The 13,524-nt window shown below is 38.1% G+C and overlaps 1 protein-coding gene across 10 annotated transcripts in view; it reads left to right on the top strand.

Moving 5' to 3' along the window:
- Positions 1-3,665: 3,665 nt before the first annotated feature.
- Positions 3,666-13,524, top strand: part of LOC122091524 (cryptochrome-1-like) — a 10,946-nt gene continuing 1,087 nt past the window's right edge. For 4 of the 10 annotated variants that reach the window (XR_006143951.1, XR_006143953.1, XR_006143954.1 and 1 more), the window contains exons 1-6: positions 3,667-4,475; positions 5,779-6,000; positions 6,311-7,017; positions 7,870-8,548; positions 9,051-9,110; positions 11,163-12,137. Coding sequence is in view for 4 of the 10 variants with exons in the window: in XM_042661525.1 (XP_042517459.1) it covers positions 4,163-4,475; positions 5,779-6,000; positions 6,311-7,017; positions 7,870-8,548; positions 9,051-9,067 (1,938 nt within the window). In the remaining 6 variants the exon portion in view is untranslated. Of the gene's footprint in view, positions 4,476-5,778; positions 6,001-6,310; positions 7,018-7,869; positions 8,549-9,050; positions 9,111-11,162; positions 12,156-12,832 lie in introns of those variants that run through there. The other 6 variants (XM_042661521.1, XM_042661524.1, XR_006143956.1 and 3 more) reach the window with 5 other exon arrangements.

Consider the following 13,524-nt stretch of genomic DNA (forward strand, 5'->3'; position numbering starts at 1 on the left):
AAGAAGATCCCACTAGACACGAGTAATGCAGGTCATGGCAATTCATCCTTTGCGGGTCCCAACGCCCACTTCACTCCTGCATGGATTCTGGAAGGACACTTCATGTACATTTCGGATACTTCCTGCTAAGTAAGACAAAAGTGAAATCAATTGAAATCGAGTCCTCGAATTCATTATCTGGTTCAATATTAATTTTGGGTTTTAAATTTTTTATTTTTATTTTTTTGGGTGTGTGGGTAAAGAGCTTGAAGATTGTTTGTCAAAAAAATAATAATAATAATAATAACAGACCCTTATAAGCGACGGAATCACAGGCTCCACATACCCCACACAAGCACATGTCCTCTGAGGCTTCGGCTCGGGCCCATCATTGTTAGTACATTCACATATAATACGTGGATAAAAAGTCATAATTTGGCGTAGCGATCTAAACAATTCGTATTATATGTGTATTTTATAGGTACTCGTATTATACTTGTTTTAAACGCATATGATACGTTTAGTTTGGGAAGGAAAAAAAAAAAATTCAACCCAAAAAGTCAAAACAACACTTCTCTCTTTCCATTGGTTTCTTAATTTTGAGAAAAAATGTGGATGACATGCCTCTTCGTCTCTCCATTATTACCTTATACCCTTTATTGAACTTCATTTTAGGCTTATCCTAAATCTATTTATCAAGAACCTTATGTGTCCACCCTCTTTTTCCTATCCATTAGCCTACTAAGTCTACTTAATTATAATTTTATCATCCAATTTAAAATATTACCTTAATTACGAATCTACCGTTGGTTATTACAATTCAATTATTGAATATCTGAATAGAACTAGACACAATATAATTCCGATTTTAAAATATGGATCTACAACAGTAGGGGTTGCTGTGGAATTTCTTGTTTAATAATATAATATCAATTAGGGGTGCAATAGGATCGGGTCCCCTTAACTAGGCCCAAACCCTCCCTAACCCTGACTCAGGGCCGCAAAAGTTCAACCAAGGCCCAACCCTTACCAGCCCTAATTGGCCTTGATTTTTCAAGGTTTGTTTAATAATATAATATCAATTAGGGGTGCAATAGGATCGGGGTCCCCTTAACTAGGCCCAAACCCTCCCTAACCCTGATTCAGGGCCGCAAAAGTTCAACCAAGGCCCAACCCTTACCAGCCCTAATTGGCCTTGATTTTTCAAGGTTGGGTTGGCGTGACCTTGACCTAACCCTAACCCTGGTTTGCCATCAAGAGCAAGGATGACCTTGATTGACCCTAACCCTAACCCTGGTTTGCCATCAAGGGAGGGGCATACCCTATTTTTTTTTTTTTTTTTTGATAAAAAAAGCAAGAGAGATCGATGAGAAGATATATTAGGGGTTTTGAGGTGTCAATGACTCAATGTTAAACAATATCTAAAATTATGTTAATATCAGGGTTAACATCAAGGTCACAACCAGAGTCAACATCAGGGACAAAAACAAGGGTTGGGTTCAGAGCAAGCTGGGCGAGCCAAAGACATCAACCCTTACCCACCCTGACCTTAACTCAAGGTCAGAAATTTCAGGTTTGGTCCGGCCCTCAAGGCCAAAATTTTAGTGTCGATACTTGTTTGGGATCAAAGTGGGCTAAGGGCGTATTTGGGCATTCAGGGCCAAACTTGCACCCTCTAATATCAATGATGATGTTTTAATTTATTAAATGATTATCTACATGCTATTATTATTATTATTATTATTTTGACAAATATATGTTATTATTATTTACTATAACAGAAAGTAATTGATGGATCACTTATCAACATTGGCTATGATAAACACGATTAAACTTAATTAATATTAGATGTAAAACAAACAAAATTGAGAAATAATTCCCAATTGAAAATCTATATTGGATTTAGGTATTCATGAGAGGATGGGATATTAGAATATATTTGTAAACAACCAGTTTTAGTTTATTCTTAATATCAAAATAAATTCGTATTTTGACTTTTGAATTTTTATATAGTAATGTATTAAATATGTATCGTATCATTGTTATGCACATATTATTGCATTGAATTTCTAAGAAATAATTTTCGTATGATCCGTTTAATTTTCATATTACTACCGTTCCAAATTTACTATGGCCCCATCAGACCAGAGGCCGATTGAAGGGGAAGATGAAGGTGAAAGCGGCCTTAATTTAATTAAATTCTTACTTTATTCATGCGAAGAGCTGTATTCATGTTACCTGTCACAATAAAGTGACAAATTGAAACAAAGGCCTCCGCAATTTAGGCGATTTGGGGATCTTTAAAGTTTAATCTCGTTTGGCCTTTGTTCTTTTTTGGTTTTTTCACCCTAGTGGCCAGGGGATCGCTGACCTGATGTCCCCTCTCTCTCTCTCTCTCTCTCTCTCTCTTTTATTTATTATATTTTATGGACAAAGTTTCCACCTTGACGATCCCTCTGATTAGGTGTAAGAGTTTCATTATTACAGATAATTTGACCAATTGGACTCCTCTATCATCATAGTTCCATAAGGTTGAATACATTATTTGGTACAAACAAACTTGACAGCTTTGTGAATTTACTACTGTTCTTGATAATGTTATATATATATATATATATATTTTTTTTTTAAGAATTGTTTGTCTAATTTTGTGGCAGAGCCACATTATGTGGAATCAGGTCTTTGCTTTAGCTTAAGACATGGGAGTAAAGGAGAAATGGTTTGTTGTTCATGATTGGGTAACCTACTTGTAAAAGGGATTTAAAGCGAAGAAAAATAAAAATTTTATATTTTAAAAAGAAATATTTATAATCATTACCCATATAATTTAATGTGATTGTATAGATTATTTAATTTTTTTAATCATATTTAGTAATAATAAATTTTACATATAATTTTTATTTTACATATTATTGCAAAGGGTTTTGGATGCAAAGTAAAATGAAATTTTATAACCAAATATGAAATAATCTGAAGTTCATGTTATAATCATATGAGGAAATGATTATGTATATTTATTTTTCAAGTATGAAAATTTCACTTTCTTCCCTTTCATATGCCTTACAAGCAAACATAGCCTAGGGAAAGATAGAAGTATTAATTTCTGTTCCTCTTGCCCACAATATATTGAAACCAAAATATTATTTACATAGATCCACATGGTCAGGATAAGAGAGAAAAACTAATAAACAAATGTAAGAGGGTTTTGTAAAAGGCAACATAATCCTTACACCAACGTGTGGGCAATAGGAACACTAATAGAAACATCAACATGGTAGAATTTCTGCCTTTCATGAGGAGTGGGGTTGTCATTTTGCCTCAACTATGTCTAGGCATAAGGGTCACATTGTGGTTCTTTTTATCCCAAAAAAAAAAAAAAAAGTTCCCTTTATCTAAATAAAATTTCATGACTTTATGATGATACACTTTCTTATTGTGGGGTGACTTTTTCCCTATAATTAAATGGAAAAAAAAGGAAGAAAAAAACCTTAAAAAGCAGTGTGGCTTCTATGTCTGCATGAGACTCAGTCAACACTCAGCTTTTGATTTGGTTATTTATTTTTTGGGTTGAAAGGATAAGGAGATTATTTCATAGAAAAGTGGAGAGAAATAGAAACAGTTAAAAAAAAAAAAAAAAAAAACACAAAGTTGCAGCAGGCACAAGAAACTTCCTATGAAAACTTCATTTTAGGTAAGGATAAGGAGATTATTTCATAGAAAAGTGGAGAGAAATGGAAACAGTTAAAAAAAAAAAAAGCACAAAGTTGCAGCAGGCACAAGAAACTTCCTTCCTATGAAAACTTCATTTTAGGTTTATGTTACATCATCTACCTTCCAAAGTCCAAACCAGAGCTCTAGGCCTTTGGGAGAGTTTATAGAGTCTCAGTGAAGTGGTCCCCGTGAAATTGTGGGGCACACATCCGCCTATCAGTTTTGGGCTTTGGTTATAGCAACAAGATAGTAGTTTTGGACATTTGCTTATTATATATTCTACTATCCCTTCCGTAAAACTTTCTTCCCCAGCTTTGGCCTTGAAGAACAGAAGTTAATCTTATAGCTTTTTTCTGTTCAAAGAGTAGTTTTGCTGCTTTTGCATTACACAAATGATTTGGGGGAATTCAGGGGAAGCATTATTAGACATGGCTCTGTGATTTGACTCTGCTTACAGCTTGAATTTGTCGGTATGGGTAGCTGTTCTAAGACGATTATGTGGTTCAGAAGGGATCTCAGGATTGAGGACAATCCTGCTTTAGCTGCAGCAGCTAGAGATGGGTCTGTCCTTCCTGTGTACATATGGTGCCCAGGAGAAGAAAAGCAGTTCTTTCCTGGCCGAGTATCAAGATGGTGGCTGAAGCAGTCCCTTGCCCACTTGGATCAGTCCTTGAGATCTCTTGGCGCCTCACTCGTGTTGATTAAAGCTGAAAACACTCTTTCTGCTCTTTTGCAGTGCATCGATGCCGTCGGGGCAACCAAAGTCGTCTATAACCATCTCTACGGTTTGCTTTCATTCTTACCCATTATGCTGATTCAGTTCTTGATTCGCTATGATGGATTCTACTGCTCATAACTTTCTCATCAGATCTTTGATTTTACATTCATGTCTAAAGTAGTATACTGGTAGGGTGTGAACGCCTTGGTATATTTTATAATCTCTCAAAAAGTATTCTTATCTGCAGGCAATTTGCATTCCTTATAATTCTTGCCAATAGAAATTGTCAACCATCCTATTTGAAACCTTTGAAAGGTTGCTGATCATTTCCTAGATGCGATAAAGTATCAAAAATCTTTATTTCCAAGAAATCCGGTTGCTGATATGTTGAGAATTGAAAACACATAACAATATTGCCATAAATGAACTGTAAAATGAGAACTATAGAAAAGAGATACTTGCAGATACTTGCGTGCAATTATTACCAAGTTATACTTTCTCCCGCCAATGAGCTGTGGTTCCCCTCCCCAAGTTAGGATGCAAGCAAATAGTGTCTGTGAGCTGTCATACTCCTCACTACTTGAATCTCAAATCATTGAATTGATTGAATGATCTTATATCTCTTAAAAAACCAGAGAGACTAATATGAAAAGATGTTGAACCAGCCAATATCAATGTTCAGTCTAATTGAGTTATATATCTTAAAAAAAAAAAAAAGAAGAAGAATTGAGAGGATGACTAGTGGAGCATCTGTGAAGAATGTATCCTGTGGTTGTAATCATGAAATAATATTTAATCAACCAAACATTCCATTTGAATTTCTAAAGGGGTGTTTCAAGTTCTAAGATGGTGGAACCTGAAATAGCTAAAGTATGACCATGAAAGAATAAATTCAAAAGTCAAAACTAGGTGGAATAAATTATGAAATTGTGCCATACATGCATTTTATTTGCTTCAATTTTGATGTTTGAACACATGGACCTCTAGCAGATTTGAATGACCATTTGAGATGTTGAAATTTTCAATTGCAGCAGTAAGAATTAAATTAAGCAACTTGACAGACCAAATGGCTCCTCAATGAGGGTTCAACTCAGTGTACGATTGTGATGTCTATCATTGTGATTGTCCACTTCACTCGACTATTAGGTTTTCTTTTATTGCTTCTTGTTGCAGGAACTTGCTTTTTGACTGTTGATGAAACATGGCTTGCTCTAAGTTGATGTCTGTAATTAATGTTTATCTGATGGACATCTATAAAAAAAAATTCAAATCCACTATTGACTTCTTAAATTAGTCAGTGGAAATTGTGTTTGTTTTACGTAAATTATTTTTTTTTTATTTTTTTTTGGGGGGGGGGGGTGGGGTCTCAGATCCAATTTCTCTGGCCCGTGATCACGATGTCAAACAGAAGCTCGTGGAACATGGAATTTCTGTGCGGAGCTTTAATGGAGATTTGTTGTATGAACCATGGGAAGTGCATGATGAGAAGGGCCAAGCTTTTACAACCTTCAACGAATACTGGGATAAATGCTTGCATGAGCCATTTGAATCTGCCTTGGTTCTTCCTCCATGGCGATTGGTACCTCCTGCAGGTCTGTTACAGACTCTTGGCCAAAATACAAGGCTATCTACTATCACACTGACTGGTTGAGAAATGCATTCTTGTTAGTTTGAGTCAAATGAAAATAGACAATAAAAACACCTGATGAGATACCCTGTGTTGATTAGAAATGTAGGTGACTAGTTATGAACAGTGTGATTGTAGGCTTATTTTCATATATCCATGGAAAAGGTAGCAGAATGGGAAACATGTAGTGACACGCAATGGAGTATATGGTCAAGTGAGTTATGACTACATGAAAAAGGATATTCAGCTTAAGTATTCTGATTTTTCTATAACAGGAATAATTGAAAGCTGTTCAATCGAGGAACTGGGTCTTGAAGATGAATCAGAAAAGTCTAGCAATGCTTTACTAGGAAGAGGGTGGTCTCCTGGTTGGATGAGTGCTGATAAATCCCTCAATGAATTTGTTGATCGACATCTGCTTAACTACTCCATAAATAGGCTGAAAGCAGAAGGGACCTCAACATCACTCTTGTCCCCACATCTTCATTTTGGTGAATTAAGTGTGAGAAAGGTCTTCCAGTGTGTAAGGATGAAGCAGATTCTCTGGGCAAAAGAGGGCAACTCTGATGGGGAGGAGAGTGTTAGACATTTTCACAGGGCTATTGGTCTCAGAGAATATTCACGTTATTTTTGCTTCAACTTCCCGTTCACTCACAAGAGATCATTGCTTAGAAGTTTGAGATATTTTCCTTGGCGTGCTGATCAGGAAAATTTTAAGGCTTGGAGACAGGGTCGGACTGGTTATCCATTGGTGGATGCAGGAATGAGAGAGCTTTGGGCAACGGGGTGGATACACAACAGGATTAGAGTTATTGTTGCAAGCTTCTGTGTGAAGTTCTTGCTGCTTCCATGGACATGGGGATTGAAGTACTTCTGGGACACCTTGTTGGATGCTGACTTGGAAAGCGACATCCTTGGTTGGCAATATATCTCAGGCAGCTTACCAGATGGTCATGAGCTCAACCGTCTGGACAGCCCAGAGGTACACTGTCTCTTCATTTTGTAAGAAGTCTTAATGGATGCAATTTCATTCCAAACTATTGTGCTGCCCTCTATTCCAAAAAACCTTTTAGTTGGAGGCAAATTCCACATATGATATGTATTCTCTTGGAAGTGGTTTCTTCTCTTTATTATTATTGTTATTATTTTTAATTTTTACATATATATTAGTTTGCTGAAAAATTAGATACCCCCATGGCTTAGTGCCAGTTGGTTGTGTTTTTCAGTGCTGTTTTATATAGACTGGACCACAGTGGTCTTCGTATTTCCGCTTCTGCAGTTTGGCTGAACATTAGAACCATCCAATCGAACATTTGAACTGGATATTCCATTGATAACATGCATGCAATGAATATATAATTTATTAAGAAGTTGTAATACGTAAATGGCTTCTTTTATATGATAAGTTTTTGGGGAGGTGAAACAATGCCATGATTCAAAACCTGGCATGAGGTACGACGTACCATAAACTAACCAGTGCAGTGGTGACACCATCAAAACATGACTAATCCATTGAAGCAATCACCTAGAGCTATGGCGAGGATTTGTGATTATATGATGAATTATTTTATAAAACTAATTTATTCAACGTTTAATGTTTTGTAGCTCATATCTTATATTTATATGCTCATGATATCATAATGATGTTACACTTCTGAATGGTTGCACTGTTGATTGTTGACTTCAAATGTGTTAGCATCCATTTTGGTGTTAAAGACTTCACTTTTGGGCAGGGAAGACTTTTTATTCCATTTTTTTAGCAAAAGAATGTCACTAGTAAGTACTTTTTCCCAGCAATTGAATTTTCTATGTTTCCTTATAATCTGGGCAACAGGTTCAGGGCTGCAAGTTTGATCCAGAGGGTCAATATGTGAGGCACTGGGTTCCTGAGCTAGCAAGAATGCCCACTGAGTGGATTCATCATCCTTGGGATGCTCCAATAACAGTGCTTAGAGCTGCGGGAGTGGATTTGGGTTTAAACTATCCAAAGCCTATTATTGGAATAGATTTGGCGAGAGAGCGCTTAAATGCTGCTCTATCTATGATGTGGGGATCAGAAGCAGCTGCAAGGAACACAACATCAAGTGGAACAAATGAAGTTGTTGTTGACAACTCTGATGCTATTGAAAACTTAGAAATTCCAAGGGTTATCTTAAACGAAAGAATTTCCCGCAGTACTAATTCTTCTCGTGATCAAAGGGTTCCCTCAATTCAAAATCTAAAGAATGGTCCATCTGAGCGGAAGAGATCTAAATGCTGGGAAGATGAGGAATCTTTCCGTGATAACTTTCGAAGTGTCATCAATGAAGCTGATGTGTCTAGGACAGTTGAAGACTTATGCTCTACTGCTGAATCATCTGCTAAGAAACGAAGCACCGGTGAAAATCAGTCCTCTGTTTCTCATTTGTATTCTGCATCTTTGAAACAGGAATCTTTGGATGAGTATGAACTTCCTGCCTCTTCACGACCATGGCATGAACAAGTTGACTTGGAAGAAGCTTCAAGCAAAGAAGGTAATCCCGTACTCAAGAAATACTTGCAATCTTGTGAACACTGTTATTAAACCTCGACCTGCCTGACCAATCAAACTCCAACCCCTTTTGGACGGTGTCCACATGGGGAGGAAGATAAAACCAGACTTCCAGCTGGTTGATGTCTCTACTTCAGGAGTTTTGGTTCATTATTATATCTAGAATTTGTGCATGGATTATTTATGTGGTACTGCTGTTCGCATAGATATGTAACATAGGTGCTTTATTTCACCCTTGGAGCATCATTTGTAGACATTGACACATTTGAAATTGCACGGATAATGCGTAACCATAGTAAATTTTTTTTCCCTCTATTATGTACTCATTAATTGTGTATTGCTAATTAAGTGTGTTGCAGTTTTGGTTGTGAGATTGCTGTTCAATTACTTGGTGCTGGTTCTTGTGAAGCTGTGCCTTAAGAACACAGAAGTGGTGTTGGGCTTTTCACTTAAGTCTTAAGATTTGTAATATCTGTTTTGTGCAGGAGGAACTGGATTTTGATTCTTATATCAATCTTAAAAGCATGGGATGAGAAAAAGAAATGGTAGGTAAATGTATTTATATATGTGATAATATTAGTTTCTTGCTTGAACAAGTTCTCCACTCCCCCCTCCTCATTTTAGGCTTTGTTATATATAAAAGCAGGAAAAAGGTTCTCTGAGCAAGCGGGGTAGAGTGGAATCTCCCATGCTCTCTTATGCCCCCAGCTTATTGACTGTCCGATTCCTCTCTCCACATTTCAGCCATTCAATCCATATGCTACTGCAACGGTGCAACTCATGCTGGCACCGCCACTGCACCCTATCTATTACCCCCTTCTCTCCCCTGCTTGCCACTCATCTACCCCTCTCTCTCCCCCGCTGTCTCCCCTCTCTGCAATTCCCTCTGCCACTTGGCTATGTTTCTCTTTCTTAGTCCATTTTTTCTTCGTTGGATATGGACTCATCGGAGAGAAGAATTAGGGGGTGTTTGGTTCGGTAAATCTTTGGGATGACATTCTTTAGAATGATAATTCTTAATTTTTGGAGCTGTTTGGTTCCACTAGATTGACCCTCATAAGTGACCACCCTACTTCCCATGAATGACCATATTACGAAGGATGTGTTCCAAATCTGAGTTTACCTCAACACTTAAACTCAGATTGGAGCAACATTTTTACCACCTAATATAAAAGGAGAAAGCGGAAAGAAGTTCTTTACGGAAGCCAATATCTCAACCCGCGAGAAACATGTACTAGCCTCAAGGTAGGGGTGTCAATTCCTAAACCGAACTGGTAAAACCGGCCGGACCAAACCGATAACAACACGGACCGAATCGAACCGAAGCCTTATTGGTTCGGTTAGGTTTGGAGTATTGCAACCCCAAAACCAAACCGAACCGCACCGGAAACCGGATGAACCCGAAACCAAACCGAAACCGGCTCAAAACCCGGACCGAAACTGAAACCAAACCGGTAAGAAACCGAAACACTCCAAAATTCATTAAAAAAAATCAAAATTTGCATAGTTTTGTATACATTTGTATGGAAAGTCGAATCCAAACTGGACCAAAAACCAAAACCAACCCGGCTGCAAATCGATTTAAGAAACCGAAGACAAACCGAAACCAAACCGCACCGAAACCGGAATTTCCTTATTGGTTCGGTTTCGGTTTCAGCTTTCCCACACCGAAACTGACTCAACTCGGACCGAAACCGAGCCGAACTGACCGATTGACACCCCTACCTCAAGGCAACCAAACGATTTTTCAGAAAGAAACATAATTCAGAAGAATGTCTATCAAAAGATTGACATTCATATCCGATATATACACCATTTGATTTACCGAACCAAACACCCCCTTAAGCTCTCTCTAGGGGTCTTGATTGCTTTGTATCTGTTGTAGGCAAGAATTCACTAATAATGGTATTCATTCAGGCAAGAATAGATTCATCATTCCATTTCAATCTAATAAAAAACTGGAGAACGATTGGTTCGGGTATCTCGATTGAACTACCCATAAATGGTATTTTTCGTAGATTTCAACCTTCTTGCTACGATTTATCGCCATTGGTGTACCCTGGTTTTCATTTCAGTTTGGCAGTTGAATGTCAATGTTCTTGCTTATAATACAACAAGCCACGTCTTTCATTTTAGTTCAGTGATTGAATGTCGATGTTCTATCGATTCATCTGTTTTCTCACCCTTTTTACCTTTATTCTTTGTCTTTGAGCCAGAGCTAACCAAGCCTTTCTTCTTCTTCCCACCATACTTAATAGGATTTCCACTGTAGTTCTCTGATTTCTTCTCTGAGCTGGTAACAGTCCCAACCACCGGCAATAGTTCATGAATAAATCCTCAGATCTCCGGGCTCTTTGGTGCTGATTAGGAACCCTTTCTTTGACTAAATCATCACTTAAAAAAAAGAAAAAAAAATCCAAAGCTTCTTAAAACCGACTACACATTTTCATAGTTTCAATCAAAATTTGCCTCCTTAATGCATTTCCGAGAACTAATGACAGCAGCTCATCGTTGTCTATATTGTAATTAGAACTGCAAGAAAAATGCATAAGGGCTCGCAGCAGAGGACGCTCACTTGTGTCTTCTCTGCGTTGCAGGAATCAGAGCTTCCGTATAAACAAGTGTCTTAAAGCATGAACTGATCTCTTGTTCAAGCACGGAGATGGTCTTCCGAGAGAGAGATTCCCTTCTCACAGTGTCCATTCTGTCGTCGAGGATTTGATGAAAACTGGGGAGCTGAGGCTAAAGAAAAAGAAGAGGGCCAAGAAGAAGTGCCAGAATTCCCCCCTCAAAGATTTATGCTGAAGATGGGTTTCTTTAGACCCAAGTATCTCTTATGCAGGACAAGAATGATTTGGATTGCTCATATCCCTTCCTTGTCTAGTGTAACACAGAGGACCAAACAACAATATAATTATCTTGTTAAGGCCCACAATTCCAAGGCCTTGACACTTGCTCAGGTTATAAGGTGCAGTACCTACGGCTTACATCAAACAGCCCACGACACAGCTGGGGACGAAACCAGTACCGTTCATGGCCTCATTCTCCTCCAAGGAACCTAACACATGTCTCCTGGCTTCTCAAGTCCGAAATCGCTGCACCTGAGCATCATCACCGCCTACACTGGAGAAATGGAGCCCTCCGGTCTGCTTTACCATAGTGGACAAGTTGCTTCAACTCTGAATCAGGGACATTCATGTCCTGCCTTCTTATTTCTGGTTTTTGTGGTGGATTACAGGAAAGCTAACAGAGAGGGGGAGCCGGGGATGCAGAGAGAGGGAGTGGGGGGAGAGTGAGGATGCAATGGCAAACAGAGTGAACAGTTGGAATTCTTTCTCCTCCATCCAATGGCAATAAGGTGCTAGCATAAGGGGTGTAGGAGATTCCATTCCACCCTGAAGCTCAGAGAACTTTTTCCATAAGAATAATATATGTTTATTTCATGGTTCCATAAGGACGAACCGGAAAAAAGAATATTGGAAAGAAAAGTTGATATTTTCTGGCTTACTGTACTGCATTGCACATGCAAACTACTGTCATTCTTGGCATTGCAATCATGAAATATTATGGTGGTAATTGCTGCTTTTCCCCCTTATGATTTATTAATTTTTTGGATAAGCAACGAAAATATATAATTCTGCTCAGCATGTATCAAGGCCCTGTCCGATTGGATGTTAATTATTGTAAAATAAAATGTTTTAAGATCAAGAAAGAAGCTAGAAAAATTGTACATTGTAGTTAGAACTGAAGTAAAAGTGTGTTCATTCTCCATACTTTTCTACAAGAATCTAAGGAATGTATTTGAAATTTTGGTGACTATATGTAGTAAGTTTCTGAGTTATGCAATTATTGTTGGTATTAGTTGAAAACTTTACATTTTGTTTTTTGTTATAATTTTGTTTTGCCTTATACAACCTATTTCATCCAACCAGATGGAGCCTAAACATTTCTTTCTCTTACAATGGTTACGATATTTCCATATATGTTGCTTACCTTGCAATGTTTCTGTTTCTAACCAAATGTTATAAAGGTTGTTTATTTTTATTCACTTTGGTTCCAATCCAACCAAATGGACCTTGAGCATTTTATAACATGAATAGTGTTATTACTGATATCCATTTATTCTGCTCGATGAGAACAATACTTGGCATGATTCCTTGAGATCTAACTTTGTTGATTATGGTTTAGTGAGGCTTACCAACAGATTTTTGCAAATCGTAGATCCGTTGATTCAATTTTCTGACAATTAGGCCCTACTTGTTTGCAGGGGAGTATGGGGTGGGATAGTTAGGGATGTGGGCCAAATGTGTGGTGGGGTGAAATAACAAGGAAACAGAAGAAGGGAAGTGATGGGTGAATCACTGTAGCATCCGTAAATTGGATATGATTCCATGGACACACATGGACCCCCAAACGGGGACACTTAACAGTTTGGTTGGGTGGGAATGTTCCAGAGAAATGGTTTCACAATGGCGAAGAACAGAAACCTAAGAAGCAAACTTCTGTTTCTCATCACATGGAGATGCTGAGATGGAGAAGAGGCAACATTTCACAATGGCATGGCCGACTGGTGGAGGGCGAGAGCAAAGGAAGAACAAGTTGTTCACTCTTAATTAATGTGGGGGAAGGGATGGTTCTGTGTGGTATGATGCAAAGGATGGATTGGAAAAAGAAAATGTTCATAGCTTTGATTATTTAATTTCAGAAATATGAGATTCAAAGAGGACACCATTTATTTTATTCGTGTTTTGGTTCCAGATTCTCACTCAGAAGGTCAATGACGAAGGAGAAGGCATAGCAACTGAGAGAAAGACAGAGAAAGATATAGGGCTAGGAGCAATGGGGGTGAGTGGAAAGTGAGGTTGTTTTCTCCAAATCAATGCAGCTGGCCAGTGTCTTAGTGATTTTGGTGGGACTTTGAAGTGGAGGTTTTCTGAAGACTCCCCCACAACCCCCCCC

Source organism: Macadamia integrifolia, chromosome 10, assembly GCF_013358625.1.
Source record: "Macadamia integrifolia cultivar HAES 741 chromosome 10, SCU_Mint_v3, whole genome shotgun sequence".
In the NCBI taxonomy this organism is placed as follows: Eukaryota; Viridiplantae; Streptophyta; class Magnoliopsida; order Proteales; family Proteaceae; genus Macadamia; species Macadamia integrifolia.